The sequence below is a fragment of the Plecotus auritus genome (assembly GCF_963455305.1).
Source record: "Plecotus auritus genome assembly, chromosome: 4".
NCBI classification, from domain to species: domain Eukaryota; kingdom Metazoa; phylum Chordata; class Mammalia; order Chiroptera; family Vespertilionidae; genus Plecotus; species Plecotus auritus.
This window is the reverse complement of record NC_137775.1, coordinates 66,659,913-66,679,567: the sequence shown is the minus strand read 5'-3', so window position 1 is coordinate 66,679,567 and position 19,655 is coordinate 66,659,913. Positions and strand designations below refer to the sequence as shown.

The 19,655-nt window shown below is 36.9% G+C and overlaps 1 protein-coding gene across 1 annotated transcript in view; it reads right to left on the bottom strand.

Moving 5' to 3' along the window:
- Positions 1 to 9,468: 9,468 nt before the first annotated feature.
- The window catches only part of TMEM30A (transmembrane protein 30A), a 44,704-nt gene continuing 34,517 nt past the window's right edge, over positions 9,469 to 19,655 (bottom strand). Inside the window, exons 4-7 of the mRNA XM_080665365.1 lie at positions 18,923 to 19,010; positions 15,716 to 15,859; positions 14,858 to 15,064; positions 9,469 to 12,143 (exon numbers count right to left, since the gene is read on the bottom strand). Of these exons, the coding sequence (XP_080521491.1) occupies positions 11,950 to 12,143; positions 14,858 to 15,064; positions 15,716 to 15,859; positions 18,923 to 19,010 (633 nt within the window). The 3' untranslated portion in view covers positions 9,469 to 11,949. The remainder of the gene's footprint in view (positions 12,144 to 14,857; positions 15,065 to 15,715; positions 15,860 to 18,922; positions 19,011 to 19,655) is intronic.

Below are 19,655 nucleotides of genomic sequence, written 5' to 3'. Positions count from 1 at the left end.
AGTGTAAACAAATCTTGGAGGACAGTTACAGGTGCCAATGGCTGGAGCATACAGATGTTTAAAAGTGGATTGTCTATAATTTGAATTTGTTAAACTTGTATGTGCTTTCTTATGTTTTATTCACTGAGCAAACTAGACTGTAAACTTCTCAGAAGAGATTATGTAAATTTCTTACCAATCCCCTATGACTGCTTAAAGAGGGTAAACTGCTAACCAACAGAAAACTGATATATATTGGGTGACAGATCTAGGACATTTATGGCTCTGTCCAAAAAGAACTAAAGATTCACATCAAATAGATCCTAAAATAGATGCGGATCCTTATTTGCATGTCACTTAGTACAGTATAATTTCCCCCTTTACTGGATCATTCACTCACATTCCCAAATTAAACAAATAAACCTCCTTTGACTTCAGTTACCATCCCATTTCTCTTAAAAATAAAACAGATTTCTTTATACTTGTCTTTCCTTCCACTTCTAATTTTTTATTTATTTATTTATTTCATTTGGGGCAGGCTTTTACTGCTCTTGTTAGGATCACCAATGGCTTCTATGTTGCCAAATAAACTGTCAACCTCAATTTTCATCTACCATCTATGAATAACATTTAACATACTTGATCACTCCCTCAATGTTTATTTCCAATTTTCTTATTTGGAAATAAACCATAAATACAATACACTATAACATGTATGTATACTACAGTTTGAAACGTCTTAATGAGCCTTCCATATACAATTTGTCCTTTTATTTCAGCAGCTGCTACTTCTAGTTTCCTCATCCTCGAAATCTCTAAATTTGAGAATACCAGCTTTTTAAAAAACATTAATCCCTTTTGGGATTCCATCCGGTGCCACAAAACACCATTTGTGTGCTGACAACTCTCCACTCTAACCTTTCCCTTTAACTCCAGACATCTCCACTTAGATGTCTAATGGGCATCGCAAAATTAAAACCAAAACGGAATTCTTCTTTCCACTCATTTCCAAGTCCTCTCCTCTGAAATTTCCTTCAAGTCCCAAGGTATTGGCCGCAACTTCAAAATATAATCTGAGTCTTATCACTTCTCATTTTACCACTCCAAGCCAACCCATCATCTCTTGCCTGCATTACTGTAAAAGTCTTTTTAAACTGGTTTCCCTCCTTTCAGCTCTTCCACTCAGTTTATATTCCACACAGCAGTAATCCTTTTAAGAACTTGTTAGATAATGACTCTGCTTGAAACTATTTTATTTTGGTCATTGATGTATCCCCAGCACCTACACTAAGTAACTGGCACATAGTAAATACTGGTTAAATAGTATGCTGTACAAAAGAATATACTGAATATGAAAATTCAAAAAAAAATCTTTCTTAATACTCATTGTACTCCTTTCAAACATTTTTTAAGTCCCAGGGGTTCCTCACTCATTGTCTCCTTGATCTTGCTCTGTAAATTGTGATTACCCTGACAAAAAATATGGCTGAATGTGCCTGGGTACCTATTAAACTTTACTAGATCTTTCCAGGCACACCTGAATTTGTTACCAGGTTTGTAAATTCATCCTCCCAGAATAGTTATTTTCAAAATGGGTTCCCTTCCAAAACATAGGTTCTTTTGTAATACTGGAAAAATTATCAGACATCACTCTTCTTTTGAAAAATATTTCCTCCAGAGGGTTCTTGAACATTAAAATAGAACTGTAGTACATGTAGATATGTGGTAGGTAATGATTAATTTAGGTATTGTCAGCAAGATAAATTTGTGGGCATCAGATGTAAAATTACTAAGTGAAAGTATTTCACAATTAACTGATGGAAATTACCAAATCACAAAGGGACTCAACCTTTCTTTTTCTTAAAAAAAAAAAAAAAAAGTCAAACCCTTACTTTGATCCTGCCTTATAGCATCTCCAAACAAAAAGAAGACAAATGCCTGAATAGTTTTACGGGAATGTGATGTGTATTTTTTTTTCTGAACCATGCTTAATCCACATTCAGTTTTATAAAAATAATACAGAACCAACATCATGTGAACTTTAATGTATCAAAACTAGTTAGCCCTGGCCCGATGGCTCAGTTGGTTGGAGTGTCGTGTCCCACATACCAGGTTTGATTCCCCATCAGGCCACATACCTAGGTTTTGGGTTCAATCCCTGGTCGGAGTGAGTACGGGAAACAGCCGATCGATCTCACATTGATGTTTTTCTCTCTTTTCCTCCCTCTCTAAAATCAATAAAAGTGTGTCCTCTGCTGAGGATTAAAAATGAAAAACCTACTAGTTAGATAAAAGGTAGCATTTCTATATAACTCCCTATTTTAATTATGATAGTTAGGAATCAGGAAACATTTGGTTGTCAATTAACTGCTATACTATTTTACCATTAAATAATTTATCTAATTGCAAGCCTCAGTCTTTTCATCATTAAAGGGGTTGTACTAATCTTTATCTCTGGCTCTAAAATCCTTATATATGAAAAATACCTTAGAACATCCTATATAATAAAACCCTAATATGCAAATCGACTGAATGACTGGTGGAACAACCAGTCGCTATGATGCGCACTGACCACCAGGGGGCAGACTGTCAATGCAGGAGCTGCTCCCTGGTGGTCAGTGAGCTCCCACTGGGGGAGTGCCACTCAACCAGAAGCCGGACTCACAGCTGGCGAGTGCAGTGGTGGTGATGGGAACCCCTCCCGCCTCCATGGCAGTGATAAGGAGCAGCGAGCTGAGCGGTAAAGAGCAGCGAGCAGGTGGGCGATAAGGAGCGAGGGGTCCCGGACTGCGAGAGGGATCCCGGACTGCGAGAGGGATTTCTGACTGCCAGCTTAGGCCCGATCCCCGGGGCGATCGGGCCTAAGCCAGCAGGCGGGCATCCCCCGAGGGGTCCCAGACTGCAAGAGGGCACAGGCCAGGCTGAGGGGACCACCCCGCCCCCGCCAGTGCTCGAATTTCATGCATTGAGCCTCTAGTATGACTGTAAGTTCACTCCTTGTTGAACAATAACATACTGAGGGCCTACTATGAATGTAAAATTTTCCAATATGCTCAGGAGAAAACGTTGAATCTCTGACCTTCTGGAGCATATACTCTCACTAGGAATATAATATACACATAGTAGTAAGTTATTCTGCAGACATATATGACTCTCTGGTAACTGCTGTAGTAAAAGGTTGCTATGGGAAATTCAAGAAAGGTAATGGTCATTGGAAAGGTTTTGAAAAACACTGGATTTTAGCAGGGTCCAGTAAAATTAGAATAAATGGTGTAGAGATTAAAAGGTTTTCCAGACAGGGAAAAATCACGATTAATAACTTGGATTCAGAATCAAGCATGATCTACTGCAGAAACTGTGAAACAGAGGCCTAGATGGAATGAAAAGAGAAAAAATATTATTGTAGTTAAGAACTTAAAAGTCAGATCCTGAATCTGTCAGCTAATAATGATATGATAGCTTCATAATCTATTTATAACTGTTTCTGTGAAATGAAGGTGATAGTAGCTATCATTGGGTGGCTGTGAAAATTAAATAATATAATTCAATAAATATTAGCTATTCTCATGGGAGGAAAATTTGGGTAAGGAGAAATATCTAAGCAGAAGATATAGCCTATCCAGAGGTAATGAAGAAAGGGTGAACAGATGGCTTGGGGAATTGTAAATCGTTTGGCTGGCAGGACACCTGGAGTGTGAAGCAACAGTGGTAGGCAGGAGTGAGACTTTAGTGATGATATTTAATCTTATCTTGAAGGTGCAGTTTAAATAGCAAACTGTCAAGATCAGAATTGTTTCAAGATCATTCTGGTAGCTGTGAAAGGCTGGATTGGACATGAGTAACTAGGAACAGAGTCCATGAGAAGGCTATTATAGTAATCCAAGGAAGAAAGAAAAACTGAAATGAGTAAGCAACAAAGATATAACGAGATGGATTAAAGAGCCAGCTATAAGGAAGTGCCTTTAAAAATCAACAGAATGTAGCCAGAATTGGTTTGGCTCAGTGGATAGAGTGTCAGCCTTCGGATTCAAGGGTCCCAGATTCAATTCCAGTCAAGGGCATGTACCTTGGTTGTGGGCACATCCCCAGTAGGGGGTGTGCAGGAGGCAGCTGATTGATGTTTCTCTCTCATCGATGTTTCTAACTCTCTATCCCTCTCCCTCTCTGTAAAAAATCAATAAAATACATATTTTTTAAAAATCAACAGTATGTAGTTATTTACTGGGTTGGGAAGTTGGAGAGGAAAGCAAGGTTTCTGGCTTAACTCATAAGGTGGTTGGTCATATCATTCACTATATTGAGGAATATTAAGAGAAACCCCAGGCTAGTATGAGATTCCTGTTTGGGCCTTATTACACTTGAGAAATCCAAGGAGAATCCAAGATAAGACCTAGAGCTCAGGAGAGATATCAAGGCACAAGAATAGATAACGAAGTCAGTGTGAAGATGGTAGAAATGATGAGAATTTAAGACTGCTCAGGGAGTGTTTGTAAAGTGAGAAGAGGGCCCAGAACACAATTTCAAAGAATCCCCAACATTTTATATGGTGAACATAACAGAGGAATATATAGACTAGGGAACAAATAAGTATGAAGAAAATCAGGAGAGTTATTCACAGAAGCCACATGCTAAGGATGAAGAGGGAAGGAAAATGCAAAACTATTAAATGAGTCACCAAGTTCAAGAAAAGGGTGAATTCATTTGATTCGACAAGAAGAATTGGAAATTGTTCACCAAGTGCCATTTTCCTATACTTTGTGCTAAGTGCTTACCATCTATCATTTCCCTTATTCCTCAAAACAAAATCTGTCAAATAGATATTAAAATCCCCATTTTACTGAAAAGTAAATGGTTTAGGAGATTAAATGATCTGAAGATACAGTTTGTACATATATATGAGCCAGATCAACTGCTTCTGAAACCCATACTCTTCCTACATAATCCTTTAGACACAGTTGACAGTGACCAGAGCAGAGTACAATCATGGGATTAAAGCCTGGCTGAATTTGACAATGACAACAAAATATAAACCACTCTTGCTGTGTAAAGGAAAGACAACACACTCCGGAGATTATTTTAGACCACTGATTCAACTGCAATTTGCATGTATTTGTTAAGCTATTTTTTCTGCATTTCTGGTCCTTGAAACAAAGTGGCATGCCAGTCTTGACATTTTAAAGTGATATATGATGAGTTCAATCTTCTTCCACATTACCCTGGATAGAAAAGCTTGTGACACACAAACAGACAAGCTCCCATTAATGTCACTTAAAATGCATAAAAACCTTATTATGTTTCTGGTTTGATAGTGAATTGGCCCTAAGAGTCTTTTCTACCTCTCACTCTAGTAAAATAAAAGAAATTGAAAGGTTATGAGGTATTGATAGATCTTTAGATGAATCTCAAAGGCATTATGCTGAGTGAAAGAAGCCAGTTTCAAAGGTTATATATGGTATGATTCCATTTGTAGCATTCTAGAAGACAAAACTGTGGGGATGGAAAAGAAATCATTGGTTGCCTGGGGTTATCAGTGAGGTTAAGTGTGACAAAAAGGAACAGTATAAGGGAGTTTGGGTGGGGGGCGAGCAGTGTTGATGGTACTGCTCGGTATCCTATGAAGGTTACAAAAATTTAGACATGAGTTAGAACTCACAGAACTGTATATGTATACTACAAGAAAAAAAAGTAAGTTGACTGTATGATAATCTGAAACCCATTCTTTAAAAAAGATATGAGCCCAAAAGGAATAAAAGTAGAGAGGAGACAGAAACAGAGAAGGGATTTCAACAGATTTCTGGAAAACAAAGCTGTTGCGACATGACTGAGGAGGACAGAGGAAGCTGCAATGATCTGAAGGGACTGCAGGGGGTATCAGTGAGAAGCATGCTGATTGGTCCCATGATCCTTGAGAAGTTGACTTGGAGGTAAAAGTTATGGCAAAGAGTGGAGCCAAGGGACAAGCCTAAAAATGGCTAGTTGAAAATTATACAGCCTCTGCCCTACCTCTCTCAACCAAATACAATCTCTCGCCTCCATCACTGTTTCCCACAGACTGAAGACAAGAGAACTTTTCTTTACCTTTTTTTTTTTTTATTGATTTCAGAGAGGAAGGGATAGGGAGAGATAGAAAGATCAATGATGAGAGAATTATCTACTGCTGCCTCCCTCACACCCCCTAATGGGGATCAAGCCCGCAACCTGGGTGTGTAGCCTGACCCAGAATCGAACCTTGACCTTTCATGGTTTGATGCTCAACCCATGAGAAACACCGGCTGGGCGAGACAAGAGAACTTTTATCAGGAGAAAGTAATGGGAGACTACTAGACGAAAGGAATATGCTGAGGGACAGATACAAAGAAACATGTATTAAGTGGAAAACAGAAAGTGAGGTGGAGGACAAGGCAGAGGCATAGTTAAAGCAGGAATAAACAGACCCTCCTTCAACCACTTCTTTGTGCCGATCAGAGAATTCTTCCCTAGAGGAACTGAACAGTCCCTGACAACTATTTCCTAATGCAGTCTTTCTCAAAATTCATTCCACCTACAACTGTTGACCTGCCAGCTATTTACTACTTGTGTGAGCTTTTAATCATGAAGAGAACAAATAATTCACTGAATGGCATTTTTGAGTTGCACTGTGCAAGTGAAGCCTATCACTAGTCAAGCACTGCCCACACAGAAAGAGCTTTCAATTATTTACATGACAGATTGTTGAGGCTAGCCATATATACAAGGGAAGTTGCCTATGTGAACAAAAGAAAGCTAAAATTAAAAATAGCAACAAGAAAAAATCAGTGTAAACCGTATGAAAAGCAAAATTAGAGGGGTGGGCAAAGTAGGTTTACAGTTGTAATATAAATAATATAATAAATAATAATGCAAGAATAAACTGTTTTGTGTACTCACAACTATAAACCTACTTTTGTCCACAGCTGTATATATGCTTCCATACACGTCCTCAAAAAAAAAAAAAATTAGTATGTTTTCCAGAATAAACATTAAAAAATGTTTTAGAAACAATAAAAATAAAGGGAGTCTTAAAAATTTTTTAATATATCTATAAAAATTCAATGGAAAAATAATGTTGGAAGATCAAAATGAAGAAATCTTCTAAAAAGAGCAGAGACAACAGTGTCAAAACAACTGGAGAAAAAGAGAAGAAAATTAACCATCAGTGAAAGAAGTCTAATATCTGACCAGGATAAAATCAAATTTGTCAAAAGCAATAATAAAAGCTAGAAGAGAGTGGAGCAATGTCTTCAAAACTCTGAGGAAAAATTATTTTTAACTTAAAATTGTATATGTAGTCAAACTACCAATGAAATGTGAGCGTGGAATAAGAACATTTTAGACAGGTTAAGGACTCAGGAAATTTGCGTCTCATATACCACTTCTTAGGAAGATTTAAATGTCATAGGAAGTGCTCCAGTAAACTAGGAAACAGCACATCCAACACAGGAGGGTGACCAAAGGAGGTCATGGGATAATGTCTCTGAGGCCAGACAAGAAAACAACCAGTGTAGCCCTAGCCAGTATGGCTCAATGAATAGAGTGTTGGCCCATGGACTGAAGGGTCATGGGTTCGATTCCAGTCAAGGGCACATACCTCAGTTGCAGGCTTGATCCCCAGCTGGGGCTCATGCAGGAGGCAACAAATTGATGTGTCTCTCTCACACTGATGTTTTTCTCTCTCTGTCTTCTCCCCCACCCTTCCATTCTCCCTAACAATCAACGGAAAAATACCCTCGGGTGAGGATTGACTAAAGAAAAGGAAGAAAAGAAAGGGGGAAAAAAATGAAAGGAAGGAAAGAAAGGAAAGAAAGGACGGGAGAGAGGGAGGGAGGATGGGAGGGAGGGAGGGAGGGAGGCACAGTACAGATTGGCACAGAAGACAAATGCAGAACAGATCTCTCCAGTGATGAGAACCTAGTAAAACTGACTGAGAAGTTGGAAAAAAAATTTAAGACATTTCCAGAAACTTGTGAGAAAAACGAGAAGATTATTAAGTCCAGAAGAAATAAAATTATACAAAATGTAATCATGGTGCACTGCTTTGCACTACAGAATAATTAAACAGTGGCGAATGCATTAAGTAAATATTATGGCATAACTTTATAATGGGAGAAGGGGAGATAAGTGTGTTAGAGAGCTTAATTATCTGGTAACATCAAGGTAATGTCTAAAAGTGTTAAATCAAGCAACAGTAGAATAGGCATATTATTTAGATACACTAAGATAAATACCAAAATAAACTTTTGGAGTCAAAATGATTGTCTCTGGAAGGTAAAGTTGGGACTACTGCTTTTCATCATGAGACCTTTAGTTTTTTTAAATTGTGTACATTACTTTGATAAATTTTACAGATATATAAAAGCAAATACAGTTACCATGGTATGATTTATTTTGAAATTTCAAATGACATCAGGGGAAATGTGATTTTTATATTTATTGAATGGGCCATGGGCTAAAAAGAGGCTCTAAAACACTTTACTAGATCATCCAAACTCTATATTTATGCATCAAAATTCTTCTTGAGCCGAAACCGGTTTGGCTCAGTGGATAGAGCATCGGCCTGCGGACTGAAGGGTCCCGGGTTCGATTCCGGTCAAGGGCATGTACCTTGGCTGCGGGCACATCCCCAGTGGGAGGTGTGCAGGAGGCAGCTGATCGATGTTTCTCTCTCATCGATGTTTCTAACTCTCTATCCCTCTCCCTTCCTCTCTGTAAAAAATCAATAAAATATATTTAAAAAAAAAAAAATTCTTCTTGAGAAAGCACTTCCTCACCCTGTCCTTCCCCTCAAAGTAACCATGTTCACAAAGACCAAAACTTTGCAACTTAACCAACAAACGACCATACTGTAATTCTAAGGCAGTGTTTCCATAAAGATAGGAGGTGAACAGACTGGACATTCATTAACCCTACCTCTCAGCTGTTCCTCTTTCCTAGTCTGGCTTTTCATTTCCTGTGTGCCCTGCTCACTTCATTATTTTCATCATCCTTGCCTTTACCCCACTTTTTCATTTTCTTTACTAGACAGTTCCTGTGAACTAATATAATATGAAGTTTAGCCTGTCTGCCTATAACTCAGGTGACAATTTGACCACTTCCTGGTAAGAACACACGTTACTCAATAATACATATAATATTGAGTTGATGCTGTCAGAGTGATTAATATACTATACTAGAGGCCTGATGCACGAAATTCATGCAAGAGTAGGTCTTCCTTCCCTTGGCTGCCGGTACTGGCTTCCCTCTGGCACCCGGGACCCAGGCTTCCCTCATAGCCCCAGCTTTGTCCGGAAGGACGTCTGGTCTAATTAGCATATTATGCTTTTATTATTATAGATATCCATATGGCAATCAAATCTAGGCATAGAAATGCTAAAAACTTGAGCTCACTGACCCTGAGCTAAAATTTAGTGCTAAACATTAGCAACGACACCAGGGCATTGTTATTTTAGGAAGACACTTGAACATAGCAAAATTAATTTCGTTCATTTTTATTAATACAGAACATACTAACAGAAAGTTATCTTTTAACATAACCAAGGTTACAAATAAACTTACTAATCAATAAATAATATTCATTTGACTCTCCTCTTGGTTGAATAATTCTCTACTTGATAATAGTTATTATTACCAATTTATTTTTAAACTGCCTTATTATTTCAATGACATTTCTTAGTTTTTACTAATAATTCCTTCAATTGAGAAACTTCACATAACAAAATATTTCCTGCAAGTTAATGCATTCTTCAATATCTTCTATTTAACCTAGTTGTCTTAAAATGAAACATAATTCTTTGAAAGTTGAATATTACATTAATGTTTCCAAAAAATGAACATAAAGCCCACAAGAAAGAGGCCATATAAATGTTCCACATTCTTCATATTGACCAAAAGGAATCCCTTAGAGCTCAAATGGGAGGAGACAGGAGAAACTGAAGCCATCAATGTACTTATAAAATAGATAAAACTCCAAATATATTTTAAGATTTCATCTTCACCACAGATGAGAAAATGTTGGAAGGGCTCTTCAACATTTCTTTAGCAGCACCTTTGGTCCCCCAATTAGAAAAAGAAATGCGGGATGGAAGTCCTCCTTAAACAGAACAAACTCAATCTGGACAACTAGCAGGAACCCCTCTCCCCCAATAATGTATCCCAGAAGATCAACTGCCATGGGTAAGAGGGTCAATTATCAGAACAAATAATAATATTCTGAAAGACTGACAAAACCAAGACTATTTTTAGATAAAGAATACCCTGTGTACTCAGAAATTTCAGGATAATCATATATTAAGTACCTCATGCAAGTAATATTCTACAAATTAAAAGTCATGCTGTACAAAACTTAAGTGTGGCACATTTCTACCATTACGTTATTTTTTGGTTCTGGTTTTGGATTTTTAAAAAACATATTAATCAAAATTGATATATTTCCCAGACCTTCTGATTTAAAATATAACTGAAGGAAACCATTACAAATTCTAAATAAGCAGGCAATCTTCTATACAAACATATGAGAGAGAAAAAAAGCAATTTCAATGAGATTAAGCCCTCTAATTAAGACATACATTTTCATGAATGTGAAAAAAATAAGTTTGCATTCAAGAGTAAGTTCTATAGCAAACAAATTACAACATTTATTCAATTAGGAATATTAAAATAATTCCAGTGATAGAACATACAACAGCTTCAACCATATATATTATAATTTATCATGTACATACTCAAAAATCTCCAGAATTTAATAAGAAAATTTAAAGAACCACTTTTTTAAATATTTCTTAGGCCTGGCCAGTGACCCATTTGGTTGGAGCATCATGCTATACACTAAAAAGTTGTAGGTTCAATTCCCGGTCAGAACACATACCTAGGTTGTGGGTTGGATTCCCAGTCTGGATGTGTGTGGGAGACAATCAAGCAATGTTTTTCTCTCACATAGATGTTTCTCTCTCTCTCTCTCTCTCTCTCTCTCTCTCATCAATTTAAAAAAAAACCATATCCTCAGGTGAGGATTAAAAATATATATATATATAAAATATGTATTAGGAAAACCAACCAAAACAATTGGTGCATTAATTAAAGAGAGTGTGCATACACATCCATATTTGACCTATCTGCAAAAACTGAATGAAATATAGAGGAAATAAAAGTTACTATTTTCCAAAATTTCTGCAATGTAATATTAGTACTTAAGTCAAAACACTTACCTGCAAAGTAAAAACAGCTTGAGGTATTTCCATGATCACATGTAAAAACATATCAAGTGAATTGGGGTTCCTGACTGCAACACGTTAACCAAATGGAAAGAGGAATTTTAAATTCTCCTACCTGACCTCTTCAGACATGAGCATAGTAAGACTTCAAAGGTGAAATCAAAACTAAGCTTGACAAAGAACTGTACTGGATAAATTAAATACATGAACCACCTCACCAAAGATGATACTTTAAGCCTTTACACATGACACATGACAATGATCAAGTGTTTTATTTAGATTTGGTCTTTCTTCATTTCTTCATAACTTTGAATCCCGAAGGTTAGTAAATCATTATACTCATACATCTTGTAATTCCTCTCTTTACACAACAGGCACACATATACAGCACATATGTCAATATAATATTTATCAACACAGCATAAACATTTAAGCAGCAGACACATTTCACATGATAGAGGCTCTATGCATCATATGGGCTGTCCCATCAAAAAGCAAACATTAGAATGCCATTTCAGTAGTTATAGTGCTGACATGATCAATAAAGTTAATTTGTTTTATACCCATCATATATTTTCATAAGTCATCCATAGGAAATAAGTAAAGGACAAAGACTGTTTTTTAAATAAAAAGTTATATGCCAACTTAAAAAATGACATACTAACCAGACATCGGCATTCAAAAGCTAGGCTGAATAGAACTGGCCTTGATGTACATGCGGTAAATTTGTTTTCAGAATATAAAATTAAATGGTAATGTCAGCAGTATTACTACTGTTTCTATATTTATGATTAATTACTAGCAATACAACTCCCAGAAGGAAGGAGATGGATCCAGTGGTGATATAAGCAATCCCCAAAAATGGATTTTTTCCTCCCATCCATGAAATAGTGCTTAAGATCATCCGTTTTCGTCCATCAAAAGAATGTACAGGGTAATCTGAAGAGTGAATAGGAAAACTTTTCCATGTTCAGTGACTTTATTTTTAAAATATACCTTAAAAAGTTAGCATTTAATTGCTTGTAATTCATTGGCATAATTCTATGATACACAGGCACCTTACTCCTATGTTCTGAATCATAAAATAATTGTGTAATATTTATCTTGAAGAACTGGTTTAGCAGATTAAATGTTAGTAGTATAAGCCAATATAGTTTACAAGAAAAAAACAACCAAATTTAACAGTTATATCGTTTCTCAGATACTTGTGCCCTCATTACACAAGAGGGGCAAAATGCCACAAATAAATGACTAGAAGGGTTAATGGAACAGAAGGGGTCTATGTAATATTTTCAACAATAAATATTTAAAATTAAAATTAAAAAAGGAAATATAATGTGAAAAAAATATTTCAAATGAATACTAGTAGCAATTAAACCCTCAAAGAGGAGGTTGACAGACCAAGAGACAAGGAAAAAATGAAGGGATCAGAAGTCTCTGTGAGCTCAAAGAGCATGTGTAGCAAGAGAGTAGTTATGAGAATATGAGAGGACTCTAAGCACAGGGTAAAAAAGCATTATACTAAAGTCTTAACTTGCTGATTTGGAGTAATGATAAAACTCATGGTGTGACACAAAGAGATGATGGCTAAAACAGAGTGGAAGTGAAAGGTGGATTGTTAAAGAGATTTAAGAAATGAGACACCAGTTTATTGAATGAGCATGGACCAGTTCTAGGATTTTAGCAACAGGTCAGAAAAGGAGACAACTAAGACCTTATGTAAAAGATTTACATTTTCACAAGCGTCTTTTGAATCAAGTATTGGGCCCCATCTGTTTCTCTGGGCTTCTGCAACTCTCCAAATGACTCCAAATGGCAGGCTTAGCTCTACTAGTTTCTTAAATCAGTTCACAATGATTGAGGTAGGACAGATTATGAGAGCTCTAACTAACCCAGAGCTCTGAGAAGTATGGTCTCAAATCACCCATGCTAGTATCTCCCAGTATCACAAACCTAAAAAATGGGCTTCTGCCTTACTTCTAATATCTAGTTCCTACCTTATACCTAGTTTTGATAATTAACCCTTGATATTTTGCAGGCCCATCTTGACGATCTTCAATATATCCTGCATTCTCCTGACAGTTCTCCTCTCCATTCCTGGGATGCAAATTCTCAGCTGAGAATTCCTGAGTGCTCGCTCCAAAGACTTTCCTTTATTGTAGTCTGGAGGCTTCAGGTTTGGATACTGTGACCAAGTTTTTGAAACTAGGTCCACGTAGCAGCAATTTTGGGCAGACAGAGCCAGTTCAGGTGCTAGTAGAAAGAGCATTATCTTGCTATTGAACGCTGCCCTGTACTTTGGCTACACTGGCCTTCCCATTTAGCTCAATTACAGTCACCCATGTAAAAATATCTAGCTTACAAATAAATCCAGAACCTACATTTTAAGTAATTTTAAAGCATTATCTTGAGACTGTAGCCAAAGTAGAGGGCAGCTATTCAGTATCAAGATAATGCTCATTCTACTAGCACCTGAACTGGGTCTGTCTGCCCAAATTTGCTCCTAGGTGGACCTCGTTGGTAACTTTTAATCTGTCATTAGCAAACATTTAAATGCTAATATTTAAGAAACTTTTCATTCATAAGATATACAATGAACTAGAGATTTAAAAATGTAAGGACTTTGTTTTGAATAAATGGTAGTGCTCAACATTTCCGTCTTAGGAAAGACTGCATCTAGGCTGGTATGGACTGGTCTAAACTAGCTAGGGATGGTGATGGATGGAAAAGTCATGGCCTTTGGGGTCAACAGCTTGACCATGACCCCCAACTCTTCTACTTATTTCCTCTGTAATCTCAGGCAAGTCACTTAAATGCTCTATGCTCCTATATCCTTGTCTATAACATGGAGATGACAATTACTTCATAAAGCTTGAATTTAAGTAAAATAATGCATGGAAAATACTTAGTACAATGCTGACACAGTCAGAATGAAATAAATGATATTTATCAGCACTGAAAATTACATCTCCATTATTAATGTGGCAAAATACAGCTAATAATAAAAATGTTTTGTACTATGAACAGAGCAATAGGTTGATATTAGTTAACATATCTGATTTTTAATATGTAAAAATATATATTAAAACAGCTTATAGCCCAACCGCCATGGCTCAGTGGTTGAGCGTTGACCTATGAACCAGGAGGTCACAGTTCGATTCCCAGTTAGGGCATATGTCCAGGTTGTGGGCTTGATCCCCAGTAGGGGGTGTATAGGAGGCAACCAGATCAATGATTCTCTCGCATCATTGATGTTCCTCTCTCTCTCCCTCTCCCTTCCTCTCTCTGAAATAAAAATATTTTTTAAAAATCAGCTTGTGCCACCAACACTTATTTATTATTAGGTACATTCACTAGCCTTCCCATTAAGCTCAATTACAATCACCCATGTAAAAATATCTAGCTCACAAGTAAATCCAGAACCTACATTTTAAATAATTTTACCAAATAATATGCTTAAACCATAGTACAAGGTATATAAAAATTTAAGATATTTCTGGAAGGTATAAAAGATACTTCCCCATACATACACTCTTATAAAAATGCAGAGATCGAAACTCAACACAAAGTAGCATACCACATAACTAAGATACGGCTGGATTACACTCCTTTCCAATTCTATGAATCTGTGCCCATGGCCAAAAAAAGGATACTGTATGTGATATTCAAAAAGTAGTCTCCAGCTGGTAACGTTGGATGTAAATTACTTTTCCTCTCTATAAGACGATATAACTTACGAAAAGTAGGCAATGCTGCAGTACGCATCCAAACAATAAAATCTTCATTTATGAACCCATTATTATCTTGGTCAGAATCCAGCAAGTATACTGGTTTAACCCAGTTTACTGGCTTTGTTGTATCTTAAAAAGGAGGGGTGGGAGTGGGAGAGACAAAATATTCTATTCTATTAAGAGTTTCACTGAAAATTCACACTCTAATAAAACAAAGATATACATTACACAATCAGAATATTTTTCTCATTTTCAAAGGTTTGAATACATTCATATTCTAAGGAAGTCTTACATCAAGAGAGAAACCAATTCCTCATGTAACAACTTAACATAATTACAAAGATTTAATATCTCAATTAAGAGAATACTAAAAGTAAGCTGTTGAGTATAAACCAAAAGGCAGATAATTTAATGCAAAGATATAATGGTATGAAACATTACATTGTGAAATTGAGATATAGAAACAAAAGTAAATTTGGATCTATAGTTATAATAACAGGGGTTTGTTAAAAAGAAACTTTGTTGCAGTTTTCAAAGATTATGGATAAAATGCTTATAAGAAAATACCAGAGAAGTTTAAGATCAAAAGTTTACATTTCCTTTAGGATTTCAGTACAACAGACTACATACTTTTACCTTACTATGTATGAAGTTAAGAAAAGTAGCTGTTTTTCAAAAAGCATAAACATCTTCTAAGACTAGAAAGATAGAAAATTTTAGGTACTTTATTAAAACTTCTAGCTTATATCATGTTTTAAAAGAATATTAGTAATATTTTACCTTTGAATCGTTCTTCTAGGGGACCTTCTCCAGGGGGATTTCTAAATTTCACATTTTTATCTGTCCACCAAGCAATACCTTTCTTTTTCAAAGGAATTGGTGTTGAATAAGATCCATTGACAACCAGAAACAATTCTAATGTATCTAAACATAAGAAAAGGAAGATATTGCTAAATATTGAAAATCCATAATACCCACTTTACTCTGAGAAATGAGGATCTGGTATTTGCTCCCAAAAGTGGTGGTAACAGAGTAGGCATATGATGTATATTTGCTCTTGATTATTTATATGTGAATTAACAATTAAAAATTTATAATCCCAGATGGACTTTTCTTTCCTCACTCAATACAGTTCTAGGCTACTTTCCTATCAGCTAGCTGGTATGTGATAAGGTCAAATGTCTTAATATTAAACCAAATAAAACTATCTGCAAGGTAAATCTGCCTCTTCTTTCTTTTAAAACATGCGTTCATAAATAGCTAATGGTTTATGCATTTCTCTATCTGCACTGTCCAATACAGTAGCCAGTGGTTACATGGCTACAGGGCTTTTGAAATTACAGCTGGTCTAAATGAATGTTTTGTAAATGTATAATATACATCAGATATCAAACACTTAGTATAAAAAAAAGAATATAAAATATCTCATCAACAACTTTTATGTAATGCATATCATTTATATGCTGAAATGATGTTTTGGGCCTATTGGTTCAATAAAATATATTATTAAAATTAATTTCACAACCTCTCCAACACTTGTTATTATTTGTCTTATTGATAATAGCCATTCTAACAGATGTGAGTTGGTATCTCATTACAGTTTCAATTGCATTTCCCCGCTAGTAAAGTTGAGCATCTTTTCATATATCTGTTGGCCATTTGTGTATTTTCTTGGAAGAAGTGCCTAAGTGTCTATTCAGGTCCTCTGCCCATTGTTTGAGTGGGTTATTTTGTTGTTGTTGAGTTGAATGAGTTTTTTATTTATTTTGGATATTAACCCCTCGTCAGAGCAAATATCTCCCATTGTTTGCAAATACCTTCTCCCATTCAGTTGGCTGCCTTTTTGTTTTGCTGATGGTTTCTTTTGCTGTGCAGAAGCTTTCTAATTTGATAAAACAGAACCCACCATCACTGCTGGTGGGAATATAAACTGGCATAGCTACTAAGGAAAACTGTATGGAGGTTCCTCAAAAAATTAAGTCTGGACTTACCATATAACCCAGAAACCCTTTTCTGGGTATCTACCCCAAAAATTTGGAAACATTTATTCGCAAACATATATGCACCCCTATATTTATTGCTGCATTATTCACGGTGGCCAAGACATGGAAACAACAGTGTCCCTCAACAGAAGACTGGATAAAGAAAATGTGGTACATATATACAATGGAACACTATTCAGCCATAAGAAAAGATGAATTACTACCATTTGCAACAATGTGGATAGATCTTGAGAATATCATGCTAAAGTGAAAGAAGTCAGAAAAAGTCAAGAACCATGATTTCACTCATATGTGGGATATAAAACTGAAAGCAACAAATGAACAAATAAGACAAACAAAAACTCATAAACAGACAACAATATGGTGGTTAACAGAAGGGAAGGGGGTAGGAGGTGGTAAAGGTTAAAGAGGATCAAATATATGGTAATAAAAGGAGATTTGACTTTTGGTGGTAAATGCAATATAAAGATGATGTATCACAGAACTGTATACTTGAAACCTATATAATTTTATTAACCAATATTACCTCAATAAACTTAATTAAAAATTAATTTCACTTCCTTCTTTTTATTATTTAATGTGACTACTAGAAAACTGAAAATTATATGCAAGTCTCACATTTATGGTTCACATTATATTTATAACTAGAGGTCCAGTGCACAAAATTCGTGCACAGGGGGGTGGGGGGTGGTGTCCTCAGCCCAGCCTGCACCTCTCCAATCTGGGACATCCTTCTCACAATCCGGGACTGCTGGCTCCCAACCGCTCGCCTGCCTGCCTGCCTGCCTGGTTGCCCCTAACCCAGTGGTCGGCAAACTGCGGTTTGCCACTCTGTTGACTAATGAGTTTGCCGACCACTGCCCTAACTGCTTCTGCCTGCCAGCCTGATCAACACCTAACTGCTCCCCTGCCGGCCCGATTGCCCCCAACTGCCCTCCCCTGCTGGCCTAATTGCCCCCACTGCCCTCCCCGCTGGCCCGGTCGCCCCTAACTGCCCTCTCCTGCCACCCTGGTCACCCCTAACTGCTCTCCCCTGCCGGCCTGGTCCCCCCCAACTGCCCTCCCTGCAGGCCTGGTAGCCCCCAACTGCCCTCCCTCCCCTGCAGGCCTGGTCGCCCCCAACTGCCCTCCCCTGCTGGCCCGGTCACCCCTAACTGCCCTCCCCTGCCAGCCTGATTGCCCCTAACTGCCCTCCCCCGCTGGCCTGGTCACCCCTAACTGCCCTCCCCTTCTGGCCTGATCGCCCGCAACCGTCCTCCCCTGCCGGCCATCTTGTGGCGGCCATCTTGTGCGAGGGTGTGACAATTTGCATATTACCTCTTTATTATATAGGATTAGACAGTGCTGCTCTAAATGATCAACTGTAGCATTTTTTTTAATGATATAAATATTAAAAGTTGGTGGGAAAGGTAACCTGGCTTTTATCATATATGAAATAGGAAAGCACAACGTCTCTGCTTATTTATTCCCAGAAACAAAAATTCATCCTTAAAATATAAGCATTCTCAAAAGAAAGTCACAAAGCATTATAATACCCCACTGAATTACTAATTGATATATAGGGTATCCCCAAAAAATGTATGCACACACTTTGAATAATTATAAAGGCAGTGTTTATTAAAATACATTTCATGTTCAAAACTGAGCTATCAGCTGTTAAAGTGTACATACATTGTTTTGGGACACCCTGTATTTATCTTAAGGTTGTTGAATTTCTCAATTTCATTCATGTTTACTAGACTATCAAATCTGTAATCCTACATAATAAAAGCATAGTATGCAAATTATCCTCTTGACTGGAAGTTCATCTGGGAGTTTGACCAGGGGGTGGGGCCAGCTGGGGAAAGGAGGGAGGCCCCAGATGGCAGCCACTAGGGACCCTACCAGTGCACAAATTTCATGCACTGGGCCTCTAGTAAGATTATATAAAGTTTCCTAATTTTATATCTATATCTATATCTATATCTTTGTATTTATATCATACCATTAAACATGCTGTTGGCAATAGCTCCACAAGGAGCAATTGGTTTGTCTTCATTTCTTCGATAAGGCTCACATTCCTTACTGGGATTCTGATATTTAGAAGGAAAAGAAAAGAGAAATTATTGCCCAGGTCTCCAAGAACTATGAGCTAGGCTCCTATTACTGATTAAAAATTCAATCCCTACTTGCTTCTCACTTGCAATGTATACAAAATGAGTCTGTATTGTAAGTAGACTATAAATAACGCTACATTTAAATACTAAAATACATTCCTTAACATTACTGCATTATCATTTTAATGTAACTTTTCCTTGCATATATTTTGTCATACAGGTATATACCAAACTGACATTTTTATTTTAATATCAACACAGAAATCATAACCACAAAAATTTTTCTGTCCAAGAAAAATTAAGAAGCAATCTACTATCAATCTAATTGTGACACAACTGAAGGGGTCTTAAACTGGAGGTAAAGAGACTGGAGATTCTAGTTCCAGCTGTGTACTATGTGACTTTGGGCAAGTCCCTTGATTTACCTGTGCCTCACTTATAAAATAAACAGGATTAATTCAAAATTTGTGATTCTGGGTTAAATTCCCTGTCAAAGGAAGGAAGAAAGAAAAGAAGAAAGGGAGGGAGGGAGGGAGTTGGCTTAATGCAGATTCCTATAGAATATAACAATCTTTTCTAAATTGTGCATTCAGGTACAAGGAAAATGAAAATGCTGGGTAG